Source organism: Daphnia pulex, chromosome 3, assembly GCF_021134715.1.
Source record: "Daphnia pulex isolate KAP4 chromosome 3, ASM2113471v1".
Classification (NCBI taxonomy): Eukaryota; Metazoa; Arthropoda; class Branchiopoda; order Diplostraca; family Daphniidae; genus Daphnia; species Daphnia pulex.
In genome coordinates, this window is record NC_060019.1 from 10,423,812 (window position 1) to 10,449,853 (window position 26,042).

At 42.1% G+C, this 26,042-nt stretch overlaps 4 protein-coding genes across 14 annotated transcripts; 3 read left to right on the forward strand and 1 right to left on the reverse strand.

Annotated features, from left to right (window-relative positions):
* Nucleotides 1–84: 84 nt before the first annotated feature.
* Nucleotides 85–5,752, forward strand: LOC124190200. 7 transcript variants are annotated; one of them, XR_006872906.1, is made up of 14 exons: nucleotides 138–466; nucleotides 666–738; nucleotides 807–845; nucleotides 915–1,020; nucleotides 1,084–1,221; nucleotides 1,300–1,469; nucleotides 1,597–1,662; nucleotides 1,772–1,920; nucleotides 1,985–2,172; nucleotides 2,255–2,355; nucleotides 2,702–4,633; nucleotides 4,925–5,103; nucleotides 5,180–5,373; nucleotides 5,486–5,752. XR_006872906.1 is itself a non-coding variant. In XM_046582764.1 (14 exons), the coding sequence occupies exons 3-14, from the start codon at nucleotides 708–710 to the stop codon at nucleotides 5,318–5,320; spliced, it is 3,240 nt and encodes a 1,079-aa protein (XP_046438720.1). In that variant the 5' UTR covers nucleotides 154–350; nucleotides 427–466; nucleotides 666–707; the 3' UTR covers nucleotides 5,321–5,752. The 7 variants fall into 7 exon arrangements, 6 of the variants coding, with proteins under 6 accessions (XP_046438719.1, XP_046438723.1, XP_046438720.1 ...); XM_046582764.1 differs by having other exon boundaries at nucleotides 154–350; nucleotides 427–466; nucleotides 5,180–5,752; XM_046582766.1 differs by having other exon boundaries at nucleotides 154–350; nucleotides 427–466; nucleotides 673–738; nucleotides 5,180–5,752.
* An 857-nt stretch (nucleotides 5,753–6,609) lies between these two features.
* On the forward strand, nucleotides 6,610–12,257 carry LOC124190201 (quinone oxidoreductase-like). 4 transcript variants are annotated; one of them, XM_046582772.1, is made up of 7 exons: nucleotides 6,610–6,772; nucleotides 9,109–9,268; nucleotides 9,343–9,593; nucleotides 9,661–9,830; nucleotides 9,903–10,056; nucleotides 10,128–10,428; nucleotides 10,494–12,257. In XM_046582772.1, exons 2-7 carry the CDS (start codon nucleotides 9,146–9,148, stop codon nucleotides 10,611–10,613), a joined length of 1,119 nt encoding a protein of 372 aa, XP_046438728.1. In that variant the 5' UTR covers nucleotides 6,610–6,772; nucleotides 9,109–9,145; the 3' UTR covers nucleotides 10,614–12,257. The 4 variants fall into 4 exon arrangements, with proteins under 4 accessions (XP_046438728.1, XP_046438726.1, XP_046438729.1 ...); XM_046582770.1 differs by lacking the exon at nucleotides 6,610–6,772 and adding an exon at nucleotides 7,731–8,934; XM_046582773.1 differs by lacking the exon at nucleotides 6,610–6,772 and adding an exon at nucleotides 7,731–8,836.
* Nucleotides 12,258–12,372: 115 nt separating this feature from the next.
* On the forward strand, nucleotides 12,373–25,939 carry LOC124190204 (protein DENND6B-like). The gene is made up of 11 exons (XM_046582776.1): nucleotides 12,373–12,568; nucleotides 22,562–22,983; nucleotides 23,049–23,138; nucleotides 23,199–23,314; nucleotides 23,385–23,496; nucleotides 23,560–23,745; nucleotides 23,840–24,093; nucleotides 24,163–24,356; nucleotides 24,421–24,704; nucleotides 24,794–25,006; nucleotides 25,072–25,939. Exons 2-11 carry the CDS (start codon nucleotides 22,672–22,674, stop codon nucleotides 25,270–25,272), a joined length of 1,962 nt encoding a protein of 653 aa, XP_046438732.1. The 5' UTR covers nucleotides 12,373–12,568; nucleotides 22,562–22,671; the 3' UTR covers nucleotides 25,273–25,939.
* LOC124190205 lies at nucleotides 12,698–17,131 on the reverse strand. 2 transcript variants are annotated; one of them, XM_046582777.1, is made up of 4 exons: nucleotides 16,609–17,131; nucleotides 15,536–15,932; nucleotides 14,954–15,099; nucleotides 12,698–13,912 (listed from the first exon to the last, which is right to left on the reverse strand). In XM_046582777.1, the coding sequence occupies exons 1-4, from the start codon at nucleotides 16,826–16,828 to the stop codon at nucleotides 13,686–13,688; spliced, it is 990 nt and encodes a 329-aa protein (XP_046438733.1). In that variant the 5' UTR covers nucleotides 16,829–17,131; the 3' UTR covers nucleotides 12,698–13,685. The 2 variants fall into 2 exon arrangements, with proteins under 2 accessions (XP_046438733.1, XP_046438734.1); XM_046582778.1 differs by having other exon boundaries at nucleotides 14,954–15,100; nucleotides 15,594–15,932; nucleotides 16,609–17,130.
* Nucleotides 25,940–26,042: the final 103 nt, after the last annotated feature.

Below are 26,042 nucleotides of genomic sequence, written 5' to 3' on the forward strand. Positions count from 1 at the left end.
CATTTTTTTTACATAATATGTTCTTTCTTTAATTTCTTCTTTCACGCAGAAATAAAAAGCTTGTACTCAATAGAAAATTGTACAGTTCTTTTCTGGTAGATGGCGTTGTTACACCAGAAGCCGCCTGACGTAAGCGACATAGGGAAAGAAATCTCAGACTCAGTCGGTAACTTAAAGTTGGAGAGCTCGCTTACCTGCTGGGTTCTGCTTGCTAATCTACTGTGCTCATAAATAATATCCTGCAATCGTGGACACGTTAACCGCCACGAAGGAGTTGCATACCTTTGACTTTTATCAGGCAGGCTTGATTGAAATTCGAAAATTCAGTTGGTGGCTGTGGCGGTGATCAGTTCTTCCCATCGTTCTCTCGTCCCGCGTGACATCATTTTTTAGGTACAAAACAAAACACCCCCTGAAGGCCGGAAGTCAACCAGAGAGCATCGTGCTTTTCTCTCTTTTTTCACGGGTGAGTAACCGACCTTGACTCTCTGTTGAGAGCCTGCACTAGCAAATTTCATGAAGGGGAGGCTTTTGGATTGATGGCAGCTTGAGATTCAGACTGATGTTGTTATTCCTGTTTTTTTAAATAAGTTTAATTAATATCTAGTTGACATTTTGTTTCTTCCTTTTGTGTTTTTCAATTCGTCCTATTCTTTTAAATCTAGTGATCAGCATAGCTGATTTATCCACTCTCAGCAACCTACAGAATGTGGAGTCCAACACATGTCCAAGTTACAGGTACCAGCATGTTTTTCAGCTTGATTGTTCATTTCGTAAAACCTCTTTCTTTTTTGTATTGCGTCTAGTTTGCAGAGTGAAAGGACTGTTGACCAAAGGGAAAAATGGTACACCAATTGTTATAGATTTCAAGGCCTGTATGTGACGTATTTTTGTTTGACTTTTCACTTTTTCAGGTACAAATGATGCCTTTGTTACAATTTCTCTTGGAAAAGAGAAATTTCAGACATCGGTTAAACAAAAAGCCTTATCTGAGTTAGAATGGCAGGAAGAGTGTGAACTGTGAGTCATAACATTGATAAATAATGTGATGATTGTTTTACAATGACATTTTTATTGCTTCAGGGCCATTCCTACTCAAGGGAATACGGCAGAAATCGTACTCACTGCATTACATCAAAATTTCATTGGAGTCGACGAGTTTTTGGGCATGGTATCACTGCCTCTTTCCAACTTTGATGTCTATGAAAGGCCAAGAACAAAGTAAGAAATATCTCAACTTTTAGTCACGTTCGTTTGTGCATCTAAATCTCTATATTTAAAAAAATTATCGTGAAACAGGTGGTATCCATTAAAAAGTAAGCCGGGCCAAGAGGGGAAAAATAAAAACCGTGGTGAAATCGAGGTTCGTGTGGCGTTTACAGTCAAGTCGGGATCATTGTTGGATCTCTCTAAAAAGGAGAAACATAAAGGATCATTTGGCCACCTGTCCCAAGCTGCACATAATATTGGTAAGTTATTTTTTTGTTGACGCCTGATCGCATGATACCTTATTCACTTGGATGATGGTTCTGCTGGTCTATGGATATCAAAGGTAACGTAATTAATTATAACGCATGCCTTATCACGTCTGACCAGGGGGAAGTCTTATGAGCCTGGGTAAAGAGAAAAAAGGAGGTATCAAGAAACTAGCTTCGTCCGTCGGTAAGCATTTTTCTTAAATGAATGAAAGCACGGCACAGATGTTTTGAAAATGACTTATTATGCGTCAGAACGTTTACTAATTTATCTTCCCCTTAATGTCATTTAATAGGAAGCAAATTGAGATTGCCAAAAAGTGGAAGGGACGAAAAGGGTGGAGATGGCCGTCTTTCCCGCCACAGTTCCGGTAGATATAGTGGCAAATATTCCGGTGGAGAGCCAGACCCTGGTGTTATATCTGAAGATGATGATGAATTCAGAGTATTAATTCTTTCTGCCGTTTCCGAGAACCTGGTTTGAATTTTAAACGTTTCTTTTTAACCAGTTTGATGAGTTATCACACAAAAGCTCTGGAAGTTCATTGAACCTGGCCGGTGGCAGTAGTAGCTTAGCTAGTGGGCAAGGATCGCTAGAAAACCTTGGGGGCGGCGAGTTGCTCCGGCACAATTCAATGAAACGTTCCGGCTCGTCAGCTACTTTGCCAAACCGAGCCATTCAACCCTCGACTTCAATGTGAGTGCTCGAGTTTTAGAATAATTGATTGTTGTGTCAGATTATTATATTCATCTACATTTTATTTACTTTACTTTTCCAGTTCCAGTTTGGCCGTCTCCGTGACCAGCGGTGCGAGTAAGTCGCCCACCCAACAACAAAGTGATTGGAACCAGAAATTTTTCGGAAGCAAGCAGAACAAAGGTGAGATCGAGTCATTGACCGTTCAGCTTGCTTGCTTCATTCTTTCCTCCTTCCCTGCCTATCGCCGTAAAGAACTAAAAACTTGGGTGTTTTGGATCTTAATTAATTGAATGCTGGGTGTGCGTTTTTTTTTTTTTTATTAGTCTCTCCATCCAAATAGTAGTCCATCTTGTTTGTCGTTTTTTTTTTTTTCACTCGTTTCTGCTTTGTGGATGTCCATTCCGATCTTTAATTAGTGCTTAGTGCCTTCATGCATTGCTAATGTTTACGCCAGCCGTTAGTACACGACTCAGCGGTGGTCAAACATTTCTCTCAACAAACGGTTCCGGCTTGGTTTTATCCGCAGTGTCGGAAGACCCCGTCGTCAAGGAGGAGAAGGCAGGTGCTGCAATGACAACTGCTGCTATGGCAACGGCTGCTGCAGCTGTTTTGCATGCCTCCTCACCGCCGTCATTAGTGGCCGACGGAGTGCCTTCTATCATCATCCAGGATTCCTTTGTCGTCGAACAGCCGTCGCTCTCACCGTCCGCCTCGCCTCCGTCCAGCAAACTGAACAGCGGTAACGTTCCTGTTCCCAAAACTCGAAACGCCAAGAATCAAGAAGTACCGGTGGAAGTGGACCTACCGACGGTCATCCCCCAGGCTCGCCAACGCAAGGATTTAGCGACCGTAGATGAAATTCCAACCATGGAGGTCAATTCCCAACCAGCAGGTGAGGAAGCCAATGCCGAGTTTGACACTGGCCAATCACTGTCGGCTCGACCCCGCATGTCAGCATCACCACCCCATCCTTCTTCTTTCCCTGTCGGTGTTGTCATGAATGATGAACATGTTGCTCGACCACCGCCTGTTCCCAAACCCAGAAGAAGTCCACTCCCACCTACTACTTCGCTTGAGATGTTGAATGAACCTTCGCTTCCGTCCTCGGATGAATTTCCAATAATCCAGCAACAGCCAGTCGTTCAGCCCAGAAATGTGATTGACGTGAAGTATTCTCCGAGTCAGATTTCGCCCATTCAACTGAATCCTTTCGATTCCGAGTCCGATGATGGACAGTATTCGGATTCAGACGTTTATGATCAGCGTTTTGAAGATGATGATCGCGGTAACATATTGGACTTGACTTACAATCCTGCCCAGCCGTCGAACGTGATTGTTTTGGACAATGTTGAAGAATCGGATGAAATGATGCTGAACGAAGACAGTGTTTGTGAGTTATTGGAGAAAGTTATCCAAGAGCACGATCACCAATCGGCCGGTCTGCCTGCGGAGGCTCCTCCTCCGAAACCAGTCAGGGCCTCCAATGCAGTTGAACTCTACAATGATGAGACGAGCGAGGAAGAAGATGAAATACAAGAAGAGGCTCTTCCTCCGAATTCAGTCAGGGCCTCTAACGCAGTTGAACTCTACAATGATGAAACGAGTGAGGAAGAAGATCAAATCCAAGAAGAATCGATCGAGGGTGAACCGACTGTCGACTTTTTCAACGATCAAACCGTCCAGATCAGTCCAGTTGAGAAAGTTGAAGAAGAAATGGTGAGAGTTGCGCCGCATCAGACGTCAGGCCGCGTTGAAGATACGCCCATCAATTCTTCGCCTAAAGAAATTCGACGCGATCGTCTTTTTAGTTTGTTCTCTACACCCACTAGCGAAACGGACACTGAACCGAAATCAGCTGGAGTAGTTGACTTAGATTGGCTCGACGATAGTAAGGAAGATATCAGTCAGGGATTCGGGGGCTCCGAACATTTGTCGGATGGAATGACGGCTGCCTCTAATTCGGACCATGCCAAGACTATGGACAGCGCCGTCTATGTGACCGGAGAAGACAATCAAGCGCCTGAAGTCAGCCCTTCCAATTCCAGCACTTTTACTAATTTTACCGAAGCTTTAAATCGTCCCTTGTCTGCACTTTTATTGGCGCACGAGGCGGTCTTTACCCCACCACCCGCCACTTCGCCACTCCTTAAACCTGCCGCAGTTCAGACGCCACTTTCCGTCCAATCTACAGCGTCCAATCGCGCCGAATTATCTTGGGATAATTACGACATGGCGATGCTAAATCAAACTCCTGATGCTGGGACTGGCGGGGCTGGCGGACGACGATCCATCGTTCCATTCGAGCCTGTCGACGAAGAGGCTAAAGCGCGACGTAAACGGATTTCGTTGGCTCCTTGTCTGAAAACGATGGCATTGGAATCGCCTTCCTGCGACCAGTCGGCTGGCTCGCCCATCACAGAAGACGACGAGGACGATGATGGTGCAGGAGAACAGGCGGGTAAAAATTCCCTCCCAATCAAAACCTCTTAAGCTCTTTCCTCCCCCCCACGGCACTTAATCAAAAATCAAACAAAAGAAAAGAAAAGCTAACCCCTCTTGTTTGACTTGCTTTTCACTTTCCACTATTTTCATGCACGAGGTTGGGATTGTTGTTGTTGTTGTTGTTACTAACACTAGTTTGCAAGCCTTGTTGAGTTTGTGCACCCACACACACATTATTTTCATGATTTGTCTGAACGTGACTTGGTTTTCTCATGAAATCTATTTTGTTTGATGTATTTTTGAACAGTTTCCGCGAATTCCAACGAGTCGCACCGCATGAAAATGGCAGCTTCGTTTCACCAGCGGGTCGTGGTCGGCGAGGATAAGCCTGCCAACAACAACACACCCCGCGATCATCACCGTACACCGCGTGACTCGTCTACATCCGAGGATCGATTGCGGGTTTACCAGGAAAAATCCCGAGAGGTGAGGAAATTTTGTTTGGTTTCCGTTAATCAATGCGTACGTAATAACGTCCGTCTGGTTCTGGTTTCTTTTGCAGGGTTTGATTGGTTTGCTGGAAGATCGTGATAATGAAATTTCGGATCTAAAAGACTATATAGACAGTCTGTTATTGAAAGTGATCGACACGTGCCCCACTGTTCTCCAGACGCCCGTCAAAGCCAAAACTTCTCGGAAATAATTTATTTCCCCCGTCCATTTAGAGAAAATCACGCAATCACATGAGGAATTGATGTAATTTTTGGGGTTTTTCTTTAATTTTTTATTTGTACCATTTATGTTTTTTTTTGTTTACACGTTCAATGGTCCAAATGTCCATTCCTTCCATAATTCCTTCCGATAATAGGGATCATCGCTACATTACAAAAACGCCATTTCTCAACTTAAAAATAGTGCGATGATGCTGCTTCTTGTTTGTCGATTGGAAAAAAAAAAACAAGAACACATTCCGACGGCGTGCCTTATGTAACAGAATGCTTGTTGCCGCCATTTATTTTCAAAGTTTCTCGCTTCATATACTGTGTTTCGAATCATAATTTTATCGTAATGTTCTGTTTCTTTCCAGATTGCCCTATTAATTAATGAATAATACAAACATACTGTTTTAAAGCCATTATCCGTTTCGTCATTATTATTCAATTTCCGGTGTCATGCAAATGGGGATATCCGTTGAGCTATGAGTTTCATCTTGATGTGGATTTAATTGAGTTTCAATCAATCTACTGCTGCTATCAAATGAACAGCGCTGTCCCTCAAAAACTGAGATTACAGCATTCGAATTCCGTACCATTTTGCAAATTGATGTTCAAATTTATTCGCGCGCTCAGCTCGACAGATCGGATTGCGTTTTCTAGATTTGAATCTTGGCCGCTAGATGGTAGCGCTGAAACCATTGTTTTCATTTGTTATCAAGTGATCTATTTACAGAAAGTCAAATTTTAAATCGTAAAATTGATTAGAATAGTATTGTCACATCGCAGAAATTTCTCGAGATATTCTAACCTTAAATTTTAGCGAATTTCTGAATTTAAATCGCAAAGCCTTACCTATTTAGTCAAATGTGAAACTAGTTTGTGCAAACAATTGTTAGAACTCTCAAAATACATTCCTATCGGTAATTTTATTATCTTCTAATAATATTTCAACGCTCGTTTATAAAAAAATACAATTTGTGTTTATGGAAATAACGTAATCGTTTAAGATTTATCTTGACTTCCCGAATGCGGTCATCGGCCATATTTTGGAAGATGTATAGATTGGAAAGACATATGGCCAAAAGAACTAGTATTTTTCAGTGCACTGGTGGCGGTGCCTTGTATCCGGAGCTTCAAAATTTCCCCATTTCTTCCATTTGCTGAGTCGATTGTGATCATGTTGTGAATTCCAGCCGCATGGAGCGCTGGGTGAAAACTAGCAGACAAACGAGTTCGATTCTCTCCGGTTCTATGGGTCGACAAGTTTTCACAACAACAGCACAGATCACGTACCACTGTAGCTTGCAGCAGTTGAGCTTCAGGCTTTGTCGAACAGAATCTCTCCAACGTTTTCATGCAAATAGTTTGTTGCGTGTGCTTTCACGAAAACCAGTTTTTGTCTTGTTATCGCTTCGAGCAGCAGCTGAATAAAGTAGCAGGTAATCTCGTTGTTTTTCTCTTGTACCTAAAACTTCCTTAAATTTAACAAATCTAATAGCAACCAGACGAAGAAATAACCTTGAAACGATTCATTTAACTAATTGTGTTGTTGTTTGTTCCCAAACCACAACGTCCTGAACATTGGACGTCGTTTAATAGTCTATTTTTCTGTAACAAGACACACCTTAGAACGATCTCGTTTAAAAGAAAAAGACCAAGGAAATTGAGGACTGTTGGGTGTATCCATTTTCAATGTGGCCGAAATGTTGATCGTTTCCGCTTCGTATCTAAAATCATAACAAGTCGATGAAATCCTCTGTAATACGAAGACGGTGTAAATTAATTAGTTAAGCCATTAAGAAAGAAGAAAGACATTAATTTCTTTGTCGCTTAACGAGACCAAAGAGACGAGGTGGAGGGAGTAGCCGGGGGTGTGGTGGTGAGCCGATCACGTGCTCGAGTCGTGCTGCGCTGCGTGAAAATGTATCGGGAGAGTTCTAGGACACAGACACACACACACACACCGGCCGGCCCTGCCAGATCTCGCATTTCCTTTTCGTAAATAAAACGAGTCCTCAATAGCGAATAGTGTGTTAGTAAATTGCACGTTGATCTGTTTCCCCATCGTACGTGGGTGTACGGTCATTCCGATGTTTTGAGTAAATTTACAACGGAAACGAGGAATCAGTTAACTGACATCCTCTTATTCTTTTGTTATGTAAAAAAAAAAATAATTCGTATGACGTCATGTTTGTTTGTTGAACTGGACTTGACCGGCGAAGGCTACTGGATTCTTTTTGGTCACATTCCCCAATATGGAGAAGAGAAAATGAAATGAGAGAATTTTTCAAGACTTGAGAGTTGGACAACAAAACAAGACACCAATGGTCTCGACCACTATACTGCGCAGTAGTTTAAAATTCTAATACTATTGCAAAAATAAGAGGAACTGTTTTCGAAATGCGTACGTGATAAACATTGTTGTTTGTTTTAGACCATGGGTTATTATTGTTTTGGTGGTTTGAATCCTAATCTTTGGCACAGATAAACATTGTTTGTGGGAAGATAACGAAGGTAGCAAAAAGAATAGAATTAGATCAACCTTTGCGTCACCGATATATTTTGAATTGTTTAATTTTTAAAATAGTATACAATGTTATGAAGAGCATACAAATGTTGTGTTGTTGACCAAATGTCCGAAAATCCCGAACGCGAAGCCATTTTATTTTTCCTGAAGGTCTTTCGATGTTTGTTTCAGTTGAATGGGTTCGTTTTTTTTTCGGGACTAGTTATATCGTCAACAACTTTGTATTTCTGTATCGATATTTTCGAGTATATCGTCTGGCTGGGACTTGACCCTTTTCGTGCCTCTTTTCGTCACACTGCCATTTTGGATGTGAACCGTATATGGAGTTGTTTACGTCCAGCAGAGAACGTCTGAGCTGAATTTTAAATTATTAGTACACCTGTACCTTGATAATGCCCTTACCATATTTGCTAATTATAAAAACAAAAACAAGTTTGTTACATTTTCAAAAAAAGACAAGAAGAGAAAAACCCAAAGCTTTTGCCATTATGGCACCGAACGAACTGGTACACTTCTTTTTTTTTGCGCAATTTTGCGCAATAGAGTCAATGGAGGTAGGGTAGCTTTCGCCTTTCTCTGCATGAGAGAGAGAGAGACCGGCATCGATTTTCACGGGGCCGAGGACGTACATCAAGAACTCCTTGGTGCTGCTGGTGTTCTCTTTGCTCCTATGACGGAACTACTGTCCACGTGTTCTCAGTGTGCTCGCTTCGTGATTGTGGGGCCCCCCACTTCCCGACCTGGCTATTGGTCGCTGGCGTCGCAGATAAAACGTCACGCAGTTGCGCCGACTCACGACGCCACTCCTCCCGCCCGACCACATAAAGCCAACCTTCAGCTCGTTCACGCCAACCATTATTCTCTGTAAAATCTGACGGAACGCAGTGTGTCTCTCTGTCTCTTGTCCAGCGTATTCAAGTTTCGAAATTAATTGCCTTTTGTTCTCTTGCGATTGTGTGGACGATATTTCATTCTGGTATTACATTCTTGATAAAAAAGAATTTCAATATAGATTTCGTTAAAAACAAAAAATTGTGCAAAAATGCCCGTCGAGTGTCTCATCCCCGACGACAGGTTAAAACTTCTTTTGTTTTGTTTTGGTTTTTGTTGGGTAGTAGCTGCACAGGCTTAGAGAAAATCGATATTTTGGCTTTTCGATCAATCCAAGCAGACTAAAACTTGTATTTGACAAATGCGCAATACCGAAAGCAGCAATTCTTATTGATGGCTTCTTTGTTCTTTTTGTAGGTTGTCGAAATATCCCCCAACAATTCCTTCATCAAGAATGAACAGAGTGTGCAAGCAGGTTAGCATCGAGAGCCCGGCCACGGTCGGTATGAGCAAGGAATACGTCTTCCAATATGACGTCATGGTGCCTGATGTGCCAGCCTTGGGAGCTCGAGTTAAAGTACGTCGTACCTTCCTTTGTTCTTGCACTTCTTTCATCTTCTTTTATTAAATGTTTTTGTTCTTACTTAATAGGTGATGTGTGCTGGAGCTTGTTACCGGCAGAGGTCTGCCAGTGTTTCCAGCACTTCCAGTACTTGCTCGATGGGCAGTGACAGTGGATGCACCACCAGTGCCTCTCATCGAGGACTTCGTGACTCTTCCTTCTATCCAGGCTATGAAGTGGCTGGAGTAGTAGAATCTATCGGTGAAGAGGTCGACCCCAGCTGTGGAGTTAAAGTTGGTGATCATGTCATTGTCTACCCATTTGATGAATGTCCTCCAGGGTAATCAGTCATTTCGACTTTTTTCTACCAACACCTTGCTTTACATGTTTCCATTTTCTCATAATAGCTATGCTGAATATATGAGTGTACCGGAAATTGAATTCCTGGTCAAGATCCCAGACAATATGTCGTTGTCCGTAGCTGCCATGCTACCATCTGGCGCCCTGTGGGCTCTCAACACCGTCCAGAAGGCCGAGAGCGTTGTTCGACGCATCTCTGAAGAGAAAGGACCCGAGGGTAATGACACAACATTCATCAATCACGTTGACAGAATACTCATTTCGTTCTTTTTGCTTTTTTGCCAAACAGGAATGTGCCACATTCTGGTCGTCGGTACCGGTGGCCTGGCTCTTTGGGCTTTGCGTCTTGCTCGATTTTACTTCAGCGAGAAACAACACCGCGTCCATATTGCCGTGGCCTGCCTTCGTGATGAAGGATTTTGCTTGGCTCAGGAATCTGGAAAGTATGTTGCAGAAGCTGATTAAGTGACGCCACGTGGAAGTAATCCTATAATGTTGTCCTTGCTTGTTTTAGGGTGGATGTTATCCAATGGAATGAGGAGCTTTACGAGCGCATTCTCATTGAAAGGACCAAAGATGCCTGCCATGGTCAGGTTGACGTCGTCATCGATTTTGGCACAACTTCGCGCAGCCTCAACCGATCAATCCAATGTCTACACAAGGGCGGCGTAGTTTTTCTCGGCCATGAAACAGCTGATCGACTTTTACCCAAATTCTCGCGCAAGGCCGTCGAATACGGCATCACCATTGAACCCGTCGAAACGGGATCTGTGCAACAGCTCAAAGAGCTGGTTGACCTTGTTCACTCCGGCAAGGTATTTATCAACTTTGATATCTGAAAAGGAAATGTGTTTCAAAAAATTTAATTTCTCATTTTCAGGTTAAACCTCCACCGCACAGCGTTTTCCCAGCTGAAGAGGCTTCTGACGTGATCAACAAACTGTGCAAATCTGAAATTCCCGGCAGGGCCATTTTGCAATTCCATTCCTCAGCTCAGTAAAAAAAAGAAAAAGGAAAACAAAGATTTAAATAAGATAAATTAACGAAAAAAAAATATGGCGTGTAGGGGGTTGTAAAATATCCGCACAGTTGACTGGAGGGTGAAACAGCATCCGTGTAATACCCAGCACATTTTTTTTAATTATTATTATTTTTTCTTTTTCCATTATTATGGCCCACATAATTTGATTTTGCGTTCCAGTTGCGACTTTTCTGTCAATTCCTTCTAATCAACATTCTGTTGTTTGTTTTTTGTTCGGTTGTATTACCGAATGAAGAGCTCTGGCTCGATCCGTCAAAGTGCACTCCCATTCAACCTCTTAATTACTCCATCAACTCAGTGACAAATTCTTTTCATTGTTTAGTAAATAGGCAGGAAGACATTAGCAATCATGGCAGTTGAATTGAATCTTTTCTCTATAACTACCGTTTTACAGTATATCTCTTACCGTTCTTACCCATATACTATTTAGACTAAAGCCCGTATGTACCAGAGTCAGGGACTATACACTTGGGAGACGTAAACTGTTGCTCTTGTGACTTGTCTGTGCGGGTCTAATATAGCGTTCTCACGAGAAATCGCAAGCGGGTCAAAGCCAAGGGAATCAAAAGACAAACCAATTTGTCTTTTTCTAGGGAAAAGGCAATTCCTTGGGATTTGTCTTCGCTCTTTGCTGTGGCAACTGTTCCATTTGATTCATTTTAGTGTATTTACTTTACAATGGTTGCAATTCAATTATTTCGTTTAATTCCATCGTCATTCAAGCAACGATTCAATTGAGAGAAACTCGGTTTACGCGGGTGATTGCGTATAGTGTCTAGAGGAGATGGAACTCTTTGATTTCTTTTTATTTTGATTTTATTTTTCAAAATTCTTTTCTGTTTTTGGGGATCTCAAGTAGAGAGACGTTGATCGAAATTCGGCTCGATAGATAAAGCGTCGACCAGAGTGAAAATTTTAGTTAAAATTGAAACAAAAACAATAACAGTCTGAAAGTCTGAGATGGTAGGATGTAATCGATTAGAGAAAAGCACACACCGGTGAATGATACAACTAGACAATTTAATTCTGATTTTGTTAACTGATGTTGCCCTTCTCTCCCCCCCCCCCCCTGTCCTAGAGAGAGTCGTGTCGACCACCGGCACTCCATTGTTCTTGTTTTATTCTTTCCGATTCTTTGCAATTATTAAAACAAAATTTTTGTCATTAACGATGATGTTATAATCTAGCGTCTGATTTGGAAAAAGGATCGATGGAGAGCAAGAAAAAATGGGATAAATGAAAACCAATGAGTCATTTCTCTCTTAATTCTAGTAGGGGCGTTAACAATTTGAAGAAGAAGAAACAAGCATTTATTAGTTCTTTTAACCAAATAATAACGCTGTCTGAAAAATCCTTAACACGTGAATCGTCTCCCCCCCAATTTTTCTTTGATAGTGAAGAAGAAGAATAAGAATCGTTTCGATCTGCGGATATAACATTGATTGTGATGGATCGTAGATTTATACAAGCCCCCCATCCCGGCCTCCTCCCAATATTTTGCTTTCACTCGTTGATGGAAACCTCTCTTGTTTCCCTCCCCCCTGCCCTGTTCACGTCAGTGTATATCATAATACTATGGAATAAAGTGACATGTTTCTTGCACACACCGTCATTTTGAATCATATGCTGAATTTTATTAATTTTATTTAAAATTTTTTAATTATTTGAATTTCTTAAATTTCGAGAATTAGGTGAAACGTGCAACAGTGTCAGTCGGTCGAAGAAATGTCCATTCGACTAAGTGGTTTGAGTCAAACATGCAGTTAAAAATCCTCCTTTTTCGTCTAAATTTGTGCGTTCCTGCCAACTGGCCATCATTAAAGCGACACGAAAGTAAACAAACGAAACAGAATCTTCAGTTCAGTGCTGGACATTGAACCTGAAAACTGGAAATCTCTCTTCTCCGAAATAAGGTAAGTGACTTTTTAATACATTCACGCGTCCCTGTTTGCTGGCTGCCGGTTTCAGACGATTTCGTCATTACCTTGTTTGGAAAGATTATATATTATACGTTAAAATAAGAAATGGTAATCAGGTGCTGGTGACGTTTGGATGCTCTCGATATATTTCCGATATAGTTAAAGATAAATTTGACTCTGATCGTCATCATACAGTGTTACAAGTTGCTGGACACTGGGGCGTATTTTTACTTTGCTTTACGTGTGTGGTGAGATCAAGTGCTGCGTGTGAAAACATGACAGAATCGATCGACATTGAGAAATCAAAATTGGAAAAAGGGGGCAACTATTTCATCGATTGCCAGGATTTAAAAAAAAAGAATTAAAAAGAACACAAAAGCATAAATTGGTAATCAAACTAAAATCAAAGAGTATATCAACAATCACGGGTTGGATAATAATACGTGGGATCCTGCCTGGGTTTGTTTTGTTAATTTTTGTTTAGTTAGGAGCTCATATCGCCTTGACTTTTGAGTTGGGGGTAACAACATCGAAACAAATGAGAAACACACGAAAATACAGACGAAAGGGAGAAATTTGAATGTTTCAACAACAATCGAAATATAATTGTTTTTTAAAGTTAATTAAGTCTAGTCATCATTGACATATGATAATAATAATATCGCCTACACGAAGATCGCTTGGAAAAGATCGGAGGGTTTCAAAGTGAAATTGGAATTACAAGCTAAAAATTGTGATTTTTAAGGAGAAACGAAGAGAATGAGAGAGAGACCACATTCGAAAATGAATATAGAAAAAGTTTTCTTGACTGGCGCACTCTGCTATACCATTTCTTCTTGTGGCTAGACGTGGGCATTGTATAACCATTTGCTTTTTTTTTAATATCTTGACTGACTTTTGCCTTTTATTCCCTTCACTTTCATTGCGTGACGTATATCCCGGTTCCTCGACTTATATATATATTTATAAATATATATAATTAGGAAATTAAAAGGAGAGAGGCCAAAAAGATTGGCTTTTTTAAAAGAAAAAAAAAAAATTCGGGTGTACGTGTCTATTTTGTGTGTGTGTGTGTTGGTGTGCGAAAGGTGTGTTTTGCTGGATTCCCTCATCAACGGCGACGGCCTAATCCCGTCCATAGGAGAGCGGGATCATACTGATGGCTCCTGTGATGATGACGTGATGTTTCAGACTGTCCAGGCCCTCCCATGGCGACGAATCCCCTCAAACGAGAATAACGCCTCTGCTGTTGTTGGACGGGCAAAGAATTACCTCTTTCAGATCCCGTTGCCGTTCGAAGGGCCTGGTAGTTGGGCAGTTCTTCGTAGTCTTCCAATCCTATTACGCGGCCATCAAAGAAATTAAAATGTTATAATGTCCATGTGAGATTTATTCGAGCTCTTATATTATTATATGAGAAAATAAAAAGGACAAACTGGGATCGTCGTCAAGGGTAACGCGTAAACAAATCTCCCGCGCTTCTCTTTGAAAAGCTTACCCGTAGATGGCGCGCACTGACTGACGTCACCCAAAAGAGCTGGCGCTGCGTTCAAATCGATTCGATTAACTAACTCGATGGAACGGACCGCTCTCTTATGCTTTGCCACTTTCTTTCGTCAATATTTTTCTGTTTCGCTGATGCAACAACCAACAAATTTCTCCTGTTTTCTTTTTCTTTTCGCATTCAAGATTGAAAATAGGGACCCCCAAGATAAAAGAAAGGAAAACCCACCGCTCCTATATCGATAAGATTCTCTGTGTATTGCAATTGCCATCCATCACTGGGAGAATGTTGCAATGATTTGATTTACCCGCAAAGTGGAGGGATAATTCAATCGTCTCGCCTACAACATTTCTTCCTCTTGTCCCTTAATCTAATCCATTTTAGAGGCTCAGTCTTTGGGATTTTTTGAAGGGGAGAGTAAATGTACTGTACTAGGTCTCCTGGTTTCCCCAAGTGCAGGGATACATCCCCATTTTGATTGTCTCTCCCACGAAATGTTGTTATTCCTCGCTTTGACGTCAGGGATTCGACAAAACGTTTTCACGTGTGTCTCGGAATAATTAAATTCTATTCCCGACTACTTTTGAACGTTACATTTGTTCAACTCGTTAAACAAACAGATTTTTTCTATCCGCAGCATTTAAAATGTTTGAACTTTTTTAAATCCATACTCTGAAACTTGAAAGAAACTTATTTTCACTGAAAGTTGTGCAATCCCCTAGTTATAGCCGGATAAATCCCGGAACTCGAAACTAAACTTCCATTTGTAAACAAAACACCCGAAAGAAAAACAGCCCGTGGGAGTAGTAGTAGACCAAATAAACAAGCAACACTTTGTGTTGAAGTATTTTTTGAAAAAAAAAAGATCCCCTCACCTGCGATTTGAGATAAATCGTCGTCCGATACTTTGGGGGCAGTTGAATCTTGTTCGGCTGCTGCTGCGGCTGCTTCGGCGGCCACAGTTTCAACATCCAAATTAGTCCGCAGTTCATCGAAGAATTTCCTCATGTCGCCAAAGACGCCTGGTGATAATATATTTCAAACATTTTAAACATTAAAAATCATTGCGCGTCAATCGATAAAAAGAATAAAAGCGCTATATAAACTCAAAATGGGAGCATCTATTCATACACCTGCCCAGTCTGTTGCTCATAAAAAAATTCAACCTTTTTACTCGGATATCAGCAGCTATTTTTTGCCAGTTATGACAAGTGTCGTATAACACAAAAGCAATAAAAATTCTCTCGTGACCGACTGCTCTATAGACCTGGAAAAGGTTCTATTCTTTATACTGTACCAGTAATAATATTTACGGATTAATATCTATGGCCCCAATTTTTCGTTCAAACCAGACACCCACCGACCACCCCCGGAGGTGTGTGTGTGACTAATGTGTGAAAATAGCAATGCACACAATATCGGGATTTTTTTTTTCTTTTTTTTTTTGAGAGCACAACCCTACGCTAACGAAAGGCTTGAGTTGAGAAGCGGGAGGAAGAAGAGGGCGGGGCTTACCCAAGCCCAAGAGTTGATTGAGATTTTGTTGTCCGGCAGCGGTCGAGTCGATCGCGGCCGTGTCGTCGTTGATGTTGTCGAACGCTTCGGCACGTCTCGCCGTCCGCATGACGGCCGCCTTCCTCTTGTCGAGCTGCTTCTCTTGTTTGGTCCCGCTCCTTTTCTTGTTGTTGTTCTTCCTGTTCGGGCCGCCGCCGCCGCTTTTCTTGTTGCGACGATGTTTCGGCTCAGACCAAGGCGATCGATCGTCCTTGCTGATTGGCTTTCGCCAAACGGGAGAACCTGTAGCGTCGCCCGCCGTACTAGCTGCGTAGTCGTAATCCGTCACTTGTTTCAATCCTGATGGATGTCAAAATAATTTGATTAAAAACTGAATTTTTTCGTTTGGTTTTTTTCTTTTTCTGGGAGTTGACCTCAAGTTCACCTCATTCGCGGTGATTTGTTTCCCCCGCTCATTTGACTATCTTAGCCACTTATGCAAGCACTTATCTCTGATAATGTAACACGTAATGTACATATAGCCATTGCTGCTTAGCCATGACGAGAAAGAGGAGCGTCGGTGAAGAGATTGACGTCATAGTGTGCGCCACCTAGCACATCTTATCACCGTCTTACGGCTCTTGGTGGAGGTATTATTACTCACCTGTACTATCTTTCTTTGGTGGCTGCAGGTTGAAATTATTTTGTTTTCCAAAAAAGAAAATAATTCCAACTGGGACTTCAAGTATACAGACAAACGCAAGGTCTTTTCCGTATTCCTCACGGGAGAGAGACGGGCTATTTTTCGCCAATCAAGGTGACGTCGGGTTCGCCAGGTAATAAATAATCGACGCTCAAGAGATTGGGATGGGCCATATCGTGGATGAGAAACATCCATCACCCATGGGCGTGTGTTACATGTGCCCATCACGAGTCAAAATGAACATGTTTGAAATGTTTGAAATTCGAATGGGGGGATTTTCGTTTTTCGTTTTTCAGTAGTTGATAATGAATTCATTAATGATGACTAACTAACCTCTTGATGAGTGACGATTATGATGATGATGATTCTTCTTGCTTTTGGTCTTGCCTTCTTTGGCGATGGATTTCGAATGTTTCCGACCGGCTGGTAATCGACTGGTAGCGGCGATCGATTCATCCGCATCTTCGCCAGCTGGATATGATGAAACACTTTCCAACACGACCAGTAACGAGAGCACTAACAACATTAACCAAACTGTACTGTAGAATCGCATTTTAGATTTTTTTTTCTCTAGTTTTGCCTATGGGGAAAAACGACGGGTGGCGGAAAAGTGTCAATTAAGGTTCAGACTTTTGGGCAGGAATCTATTTCTACAAATAGACGCAAGTCTCTCTCTCTTGTATTAAACTTTTTTTTTCTGTCTCTCTTCCGCTCTTAATTTGGTTTTGTGCACAGGGAAATTGAATTTCTGGGGGTAGGAGCAGCGCTTAAACTTGTGCGGCTAGCTTCGTGTTCAGATTTCGAATGACCTGCACCTGCAGACTAGCCCGTCAGATTTATACAGTTCCTTCCTCAAAGAAAACAAGTGACTCTCTCTCTCTCTCTGCGCGCTCTCTCTCCCGTACGGGAAAACCTGTACAGCTTCTGATTGGTCGGCCGGGAAATACTAGTGTTGCGTCCCTGATGGGCCCGGCCCTGTTTTTTTTCCAGCCGCCGGAAGAAGGCGGGTTATGAAAAATCTTTCTCTCTTTTATATACAAAACCATATTCTTTTCTGTCACTGTGCGATATTTTTATGGGCCTGCATTATACATGCATTTACTTCGTTCTTTTTCTTTCTTTCTTTTTTTGAATAAAACATGTGGGAAGTGGAAAGAAAGACAACAACAGCAACGTATAAATGTTTCTTTTATTTTTATATACCGTATCGAAGAAAAATGTACTGCGCAATGGATGCGGAAACCAAACCGAATCCGGCGGATATACACCTACCCCCCACCCCTTTAAAGGAGCTTATATTGCAGACACTCGCAATCAAAAAGTTTCGGGTCCCCCACCATTTAATCACAGCGTCAACAGCCGGAGCTGAATTGCCATATTGGCAACGCGCGATGAGCTAATCTGATTCTTTTCTTTCTGGTTATTTATTTCTAATGATATGACCACGTCATCGACGCCTTTCTATTTAGAGGATTTGATATCGCGATCGCAGGTATACTATAGAGAAGGTGGAAGGTCGACAATTGAAGGGGTGTGCAATCACGTTTCTTGTACATGCAACTGGCGATTGTTTTGTGTTAGGGACTTTCTCGTCAATGATCTCATCTCCCTCCGTTCGTGTTTATCATTCATCATTCCCCTTTTTTTTAGTCTCTCTCTTAATATGGAGCCCGTGAAATATATCTTGTGCCCATACAGCGCAAATAATCGATTCAATGAAATTTACCAGAAAGAAAAAAGGACATCACACTGAATTGATTTGTGTCATTGATTTGCCCGCCATTAAATTCTCTCTCTCTCTGGATATAATCAGAATTGTTGCTGGATTTCTAGAGTGGTTTTGCCAGCTGAATACTGATGGAATTTCATTGCACTTGTCGGCTCGGGAGTCGGGAGAAAAAAAATAAAGACACCCTCGAGCGGAACTTGGGTTTCATTAGCATTTATAGAGTCGGCCTGCGTAATAATTTGTTCAGTTGGACGCAGGATCGGATGAAAAAAAAAGAGGCCGGCGATTTATCGGAAGAATTCGTGCGTGTCTTTCTTTGAAAAAAAAATCACGTTTTTTTCTTTCTTGTTTCGGTGTAATGTCCTTGTTGAGCTGCATGTGAATGTCAACTTTTGCGTGTAAAAAGAAGGAAGAGGAGGAACACCGATGGATAGACACACGCGATTTTGGTGTGTACACATTTTTCAGCACCCACGTCTATCGCCCAATGATGACGGCGAACGCACCCATTCACGGCGGATCAACTCTGCGCAACAATCGCCGTCGGTTCGTTTCTCTCTCTTTTCTTTAGCGGGGCTATTTGATTTGCATATTATGACGATTAATTCACGTCCGCACAAAAGCGAGAAAATGGTGTAGGGTCCCCTCTCACCCCCTCTTAAACTGATGAGCAGTTGTTTGGAGAAAAAATGGAGCGCGCATATGACGTCGATGGGCTATCCAATTTGGGTTAGAAATGCCGAGCGGGGTTTGACGATGTAATCAGGAAGGCTCTTTTCATCGGGCGAGTGAAGAAAAAGGAATCTTTTTTTTGCCAGTCGTAAAGTGGAGGGTATAGCTACTAAATAGCCGATTCGAAGGATAACAGCACCTGCGATCCTTCCTATTTTGTTGTGGTTTCTCTCTTCAAAAGAGAGAGAGAGAGGATCGTATTGATATATTTGAAAGATGCGGCGGCGAGTGCGCTCGGTTGGAAAAAGCGAACTTTGTGAGGCGGCAAAACATTTTCATATATTCACCCAAGAAAGTTTCATATGATGTTCGACGATCGCCCGCGTTGAGAATTGGCAAACAAAAGCCGCGCCATTCAACTCTCCTTCTCCAATAGATATTTGCATGGACCGTTTTTACCTATGGGCCATGTTCTGCGTCAAAAGATGGGTTTTCGGCTATTTGTTTGTTTGTTTGCGGCTTTATATGTGTATACCTTATTGATGGCATTTCTATTTGAATTTCGATGTGCACAACGTGCGAGAAAATCGGACGTCATCGACGGCACGATTCCACCCGGAACTTGTGTGGGTTTGTCCGCGTAATTTAGTTTCATTTTCTTGATTGCGTGATGAATTCAAAAATACCAAATCTCTGGAACACGAGGGAGATATTCATCTAAACGAGATTCGATTGCGTCAATCCCTTTTATTTTTAAATTAATTTAGACTGGAAATGGATATATCAATGCTGGCAGTTTGGTAATACCGATAATAGTGATTCAAAACAGAACTTGATAGAATACTAAGTTTGGATGGGGCTGGAGGGGGATCTGTTTAGACTTTAGACCTTTGCCTCCCCCTAAACTACGCACACACCGGATAAATTTGCATGCATGTTAAAGGTAGCCTTTCTTATTGCCTATCGGCAGCTTAGCTCATAAAACGTAGAAACTGGGGTGGCTGAGTATACACCGATCAAAGCCGTTCATGCTCAAGTGCCCAGTGTTCAATTACTGAACGATTGAGAAGAGCACAGTCACGAAACAAACAAACTTTTCCCACCCGCCCGGATGAAAACCCCCTCTCCCGTTGCCAAAGCGGGAAATTTCAGTCGGTGCAATCATCAATTTTCCATCGCGTTGTATACGTATACATTACCTGGAAATCGTGAATTATCATTAGTTCGTTACCATTAACTGGGCAGCGCTTTTAACGATGATTCCAACCGAACACCCCCTACCGTTGAATCGTTGTGGAACATTAACCTAAATGCGCTTGTTTGCGTTGCCTAATGAATAGATGATGAGAGCTGTCAGCAAGAAAGTCCTTTGTCAGCGAGGGCGAGCGTGCCAGCAGCTTTCACAGTTGCGTGACACGGTCAAATTAAATCAAACTAAATAAAAAAAAAAGAGTCGAGAAGCATCCGCTCGTCGCCCACGCGTTTGTTTTTTTTAGACGCCGACAGAGGGGAAAATACCGCGTGCAAAGTGGGTGGGGGTCGGTTTGAACTTGTTGCACCACAATGGTTGCGGCCTCAACATCAAATCAGACATTGTGTGTGTGTGTGAAGAAATGAATGTTTTTACGTTGAACGATTTCTTCATAAGCTCTAACGTCACGACCCAGTTGGTCCGTCATCGTCTGGATCGACGTCACGAATGAATCGAACTTCCGTAATGAGCACGTAGGCATTAACATGTAGAGTGGTTTGTCGGTTGCTGATGTCATTGTCTCCCATGTCCGAATAAGGAGAATTACTGAATAACTGGGGCTGCCCACCCCAAGTCAAAAAGAATTTCCAATTTCGGCCAGCAGCGCAGTCCGTTAAGGTCCGAATGAATACGAACCGTATACTACCCAGAATTAATAATAATAATCCGACATATTTAGCCGCACATAACATAAGTGAAAATACTTTCTCCTGGACACGGGACGATGGCGCTGGCCATGGAGAGAACGAAATACTTTCTTTCTCTTTTCTCCCCTTTTTTTATGGCCGTAATAGTTTTTTGGGGGTTTTCTTATATGATTCCCGCTTGTGCATTTAATATCTCGCGTGTATTCAGGAGGCACCTGCAACCACTGACCATCGGAAGTCGTTTTTTCTTTCCTCTTTTTTTTTCTAGAATGTTTAAGATTACGACCGATCCCTAGGCCTATAACCGGTAGTAAGTTGTAGGAGGCCATACGCCTGGAGCGTCTTGAGCGTAGAACTTTCTCCTTGAATTTTTCTGAATGGATATTAAACTTGTTTCTTTTTTGGGTTTTTGGTTTTTTCGGATATGTATTTTTGAAAGTCCCTTTTTTTATTTTTAATCATTTCGGGTGGGAGTTTCCTTTCGCCTTGTTCCGGGTGATTATTATACGTCTAATAGAAAACAAATCTTATGTCTTATAAATATGGCGACCTTGTCAGTGGCTCTACGACTGATGGATGTTACATTTACCTTCCGCTGAGATATCAAGGTTTACATTTTGGCTGGTGTGTGTTTCAAATGACTGTAATTTACGCTGGTTGTAATCCGCCAAAATGCTGTACACCTTTTGAAAAATCACGAAAGTCATTGTGCACATTTCCCAACCGTCGTGAAAGTAGGTGTCGGGGATTTCCATGCTGGTATTACTATCGTAACCTAATCTACATAAAACAGAAAAAAAGAATCGGAAGAGGTAGGGCTAGCTAGTTAAAATATTATCGAGTGAAATGAAGCCAACCGAATAATATGTCAAGGTGCGCTGCTGGGATGAATGCCGTCAAGTGGGAATCCCTGCTGTCCCGACTGACGGCAACGTGTCGGAAACGAGTAAATATTAAAACAAAAATTATGCGAACCTCACGTATACACACTGGCGTAGTTATTGTTTGATGCGGGACAGACAGCGTGCATTGCGGGGAGTGTCGTAGAATGGAACACGTGGAGCGTGAATTTCATTTTATACGTGATCTCACCTATCAAACAAGTTGAATCAAAGCTCTACCAGCGTGATGAGAGAGAAAGGTCAGCACTGCCTTTTTTTTTCTTTCTAAAAAAAAGGAATGACATCATCTCTCTTGTTTTTTTTTTCTTCTTCTTCTAATATACGTTGATTCATTCACGTGTAGAAGAAACCCGCAACCTGCTGGCGTTGAGCTCGTGACTGTGCGACTCATGTTCCACCGTCCTACTCGTTTCACTATATTGAGCTGCCTTTCTCTCGGTATTCCATCCATCATCATTCTTCCCTTTTGGGATGCAGTAAAATCAATCAGCCCTTGTATATTTACCCATCGATATCCCCATCGATACCCGTATATGCGTGCGGGACGATTTATTTTCGTAATGGATGGAAATGTTCATTTTCGACGATTGTTGTGGAGAGGAAAAACAAGTTGTAAAGAAAACTTCCTTTGCGTGGGTATTTCTAGTTTCTCTAGATGACGACGTCATTGTCTATTTTAAACCAAATCGCAATCGCCAGGTGTGCTGGATTCACGAAAACGTTCAGTAAATGTATGAGCCTTGTCAATTTACTTCCATTCTCTGCGTGTTAGTATGTTCAAGACCGTCGTATCTAGAAAGCAGCTGGAATAATTTGGCCATTTTTCCACTAGTATTTTATATGGTATCATGTGTAGCATTATTTATAAAAAAAAGAAAAGAAAGAAAAAGGGAGTGTACAGTACACGTGAGAATCCCAAGGACTTTCAGGACTCTAGCTAGTTCTTGAATTTGTGCAAAGTTGAAAAAATGACTGCTAGGTGTCTCTGTTGCGGAAGCAATTTTTATCCCGTTAAAATCCCACGTTTTACCAGCAACACACTGGACTGGTGACTGACTGACACACATTTGTTTTTGTTTTTCAGAGCGGAATAAGGAAACCCTGACAAGTCTTCTTTTGAATCCAATGTCGCTCAATTATCTCCCACCATTTCCGTAATTTTTTGCTCACAGTCGTGCGCAGCCGTCTCCAACGATGGCTACCCCCGCCGAAAACAATAAAGTGGAGCCCGAAAACAGCGATTCCGACACTGACTTTCTTTCAGACGTTGAAGAAGTAGATCACATGAAGATTTTATCGTCAAGTGGAGCTGACCAGCTCCAGTTTGTGGACTCTTATTTTCAAAGAGAGGCATCATCTCTTTTAGCTGACACTACTGATTTCTTCGGCAACACCTGTGATGACAGCAGCATCAACACCTCTCTCTTGCCGTGGGAACGTCTGGCAGACTGGATACACTGCTTCTGTGTAGTGACGTTTGATCTTGAAATAGGTCAGATGATTGAGGTAAATTAATAATTTTCTGTCATCATATTTCCTCCTTTCATTAATTGTTGTCTTGTCTGAACTAGGAAATCTATCCCAGTCATGTGACCTTGTCAGAGCAAGATAAGACAAGTATTTGCTACCTGGCATTTCCTGACTCCAATTCTGGATGCATGGTATGTCATTTATTTCATCCTCAATTAGGGAAAATAATTTAACATAATTTTTTCGAACAGGGAGATACACAGTTCCATTTTCGAATAAGACAAAATCCTGTCAATGGAGATGTCAGCACTAGGAGTTCTCAAGTGGATCTTTCATCTAGTAATACCGTTCCTAAATCTCATTCAAGGTAGCTTCACATAAAAAGGAACTTGACACAATCAACTTTTCAACTTTTGAATGCAATAATTCTAAAATAGGTACAACCAGCTTTGCCCACCTGCTTTCAGAACAGATTCATCCTATTGGTGGGGTTTCGCATACTTCCGCCAAGTCAAGGACAAAAATTTGCGTAGAGGTTATTTTCAAAAGGTACGTTCGTATAGTTATTAGTAGCTAATGATTCCAGAACCTGATATTGAATTTGTTCAATAGTCGTTGGTGATCGTGACCCGACTGCCCTTTGTTGAATTGTTCCAAGAGTTGATGGCTGTGATAGCACCCGAATTCTTTGACAAAGGGAGCATCTGCTTGGAAATCAGTGCCAAAGAAATCGATCAATGGCCTCGTCCCGTACCTGGCATTGTATTGAACTTGCCTCTATTGGGGACACTCTTTCAAGTGAGTTTCGAATTCGTCTTCTTTGTTCGTCTTCTACAACACCTTAATAATATGGAGCTTTTCTCTCTTGTTTGGTCGTCGTGGACATGTACAGGTGAGGATTCCAAGTTTCTCGGCAGCCGCTAGTCCCTCATTTGCCACCAGCCTAACAGGCTCTCCTTCAAAGACGTCTAATTCGCTGTTACGGAGGCGCTGCCTCATAGCAACTGACGTCGACCTCTATTCGGCCTTGGCTCCGTTACTGCCACATCTTCAAATGCTCTGGGAACTGCTCCTTTGCGGTGAGCCTCTGGTGGTCATGGCAACTAGTCCTTCCATTTGCTCCCACGTCGTCCAAGCTCTCGTCAAGTAAATGAGTTTGCTCTTTTGCCAGTTACCTGGAAATAAAAGTAGCATTTATTTTTCTCAAACAAACAGTTTGATCCATCCTCTCCAGTACTGCCTGGATTACCGGCCTTTTTTCACCATCCATGACTCTGAGTTTAAAGAGTATACTGGACGGCCGTCTGATCCTCCTCCACCCGTATTGCTAGGGGTCACCAATCCCTTCTTCGCCAAGGCGTTACAGCATTGGCCACACATCATCCGCATCGGCGGAGAAATCCCCAGCAGTAAACAAACATTCAACGTTTATTTAACCCAGTTTAACTCGAATTGGTTTCATATTTCTTTTAGGCAGTGCTGGATTAAAGATTCGTGCAACTAAATCCAATCTTCCAGGATCTAGTAAATTGTCGGAGTGCAAGCCGGGCGTGTACACATCGTACAAGTCCCATTTGACGCGAGACAAGGCGCTATTGAAGCTCATTGCCAAAGGTACCCAGACGCGACGGCCCAACCAAGTGCAATCGGCCTTGATGCGCCGGCATTTCCTTGAGCTAACACAGAGCTTTATCATTCCGCTGGAGAGGTACTTTGCCCGTCTGATGCCTTTGCAGAAATCAATCTCACCGTACAAGGTTTGTGAAGTCAACCGCAGTGATCGCATATTGTCATTTCCTGTTGAATTGAATATTCATCGTTCTCTTTTTTATTTTATTATACGCAGGCGGTTCCTGGTTTGAGTCCTTTCAAAGCCGAAGAGTTCCTTGCCAGTGTCGAACATTGCGGCCCCCAGCTGACCACGGGAGTTAAAGGCGACTGGACGGGATTATATCGCCGTTTCCTGCGTACACCAAACTTTGAATCGTGGTCGAACACGCGTCACCAGGAGGCCAACAAAAAATTACGAGCTCTTCAGATGGAAGCTCTTAGTCAATCGGTAAACATTAATCGTAAAATTTATTTATTTTCCATAACGACCTTTTCTCTTTTGACTAAATATAGGACATGACGTCGTGGCTTCAAGGCAAACGTGAAGTGGAAGTAGTGGACATGGTACTGCGTCTTCGAGAGAAGCTGAACGCGGCGCTGGCCGAGGAAACTCTGCCCGTCAGCCCTCAAACACGACTGCATCTGCAGGGCCAACTCGAAACGGTCCTGCAGAGTCTTCCAGAGGACCTCCGATCTGTTTTGAAGGCCAGTTGAGATTCTTTGTTATCCTATCCTATTGCCTCCACCCACATCTTTCTCTCTATATTGGGAACGCATCTTTTGCATGTGATGACAAAACAAAGCCTGTAAGGTTTGTTCCACATCAAAAGACTCGCGGATGGACCGAATTTTTCGTGATTTCTTCCTTTCAATTGTGTATTTAAAATGACGATCCAAACGACTTTATTTGTCTCGAGTTCTTCATAAATGTGTATCCTGATTTTACTCCATCATAACGTGAATCCCTCTCGGTTCTTCTTCCTACAACAACACACAATATTTGATCTGATCAAGCTCGAAAGTTAAAGAAACGAGAATCGCTGACGACTCGAATAATTCAAGCGAGAGCAGTACGTTACGTGTGACCCTGCCTTACATGTTTTGAACACTTTGTCGTACAGCATCTATATATAATTTACTCCACCACATCTGCACTATTTCTCTCCCAGAAAAAGGCGATCAATGCCGTTGATTGGTGCACTTTAATACGGAATAGTACAAAAATCATGGTTGCATATTTTGCTCAGCTGACGATCGAAGACGGTCAGTTTATGTGTCTCTCCCCCTCTCGTCGTAATCATTGTTTAAGGTTCAACATTGAATCGAACGTACTGTATTAATGGAATCTTTACTTCAATACACGTACACTATCGACCCTTAACTTGAGACAATTTGCAGGATGTTGAATCGAAATTTTTCGGTTTAAAAAAAAACCAGTGTATTTGTGTAGCAGAAAAATGTGTTTTTCGGTGAAGAGATTGCTG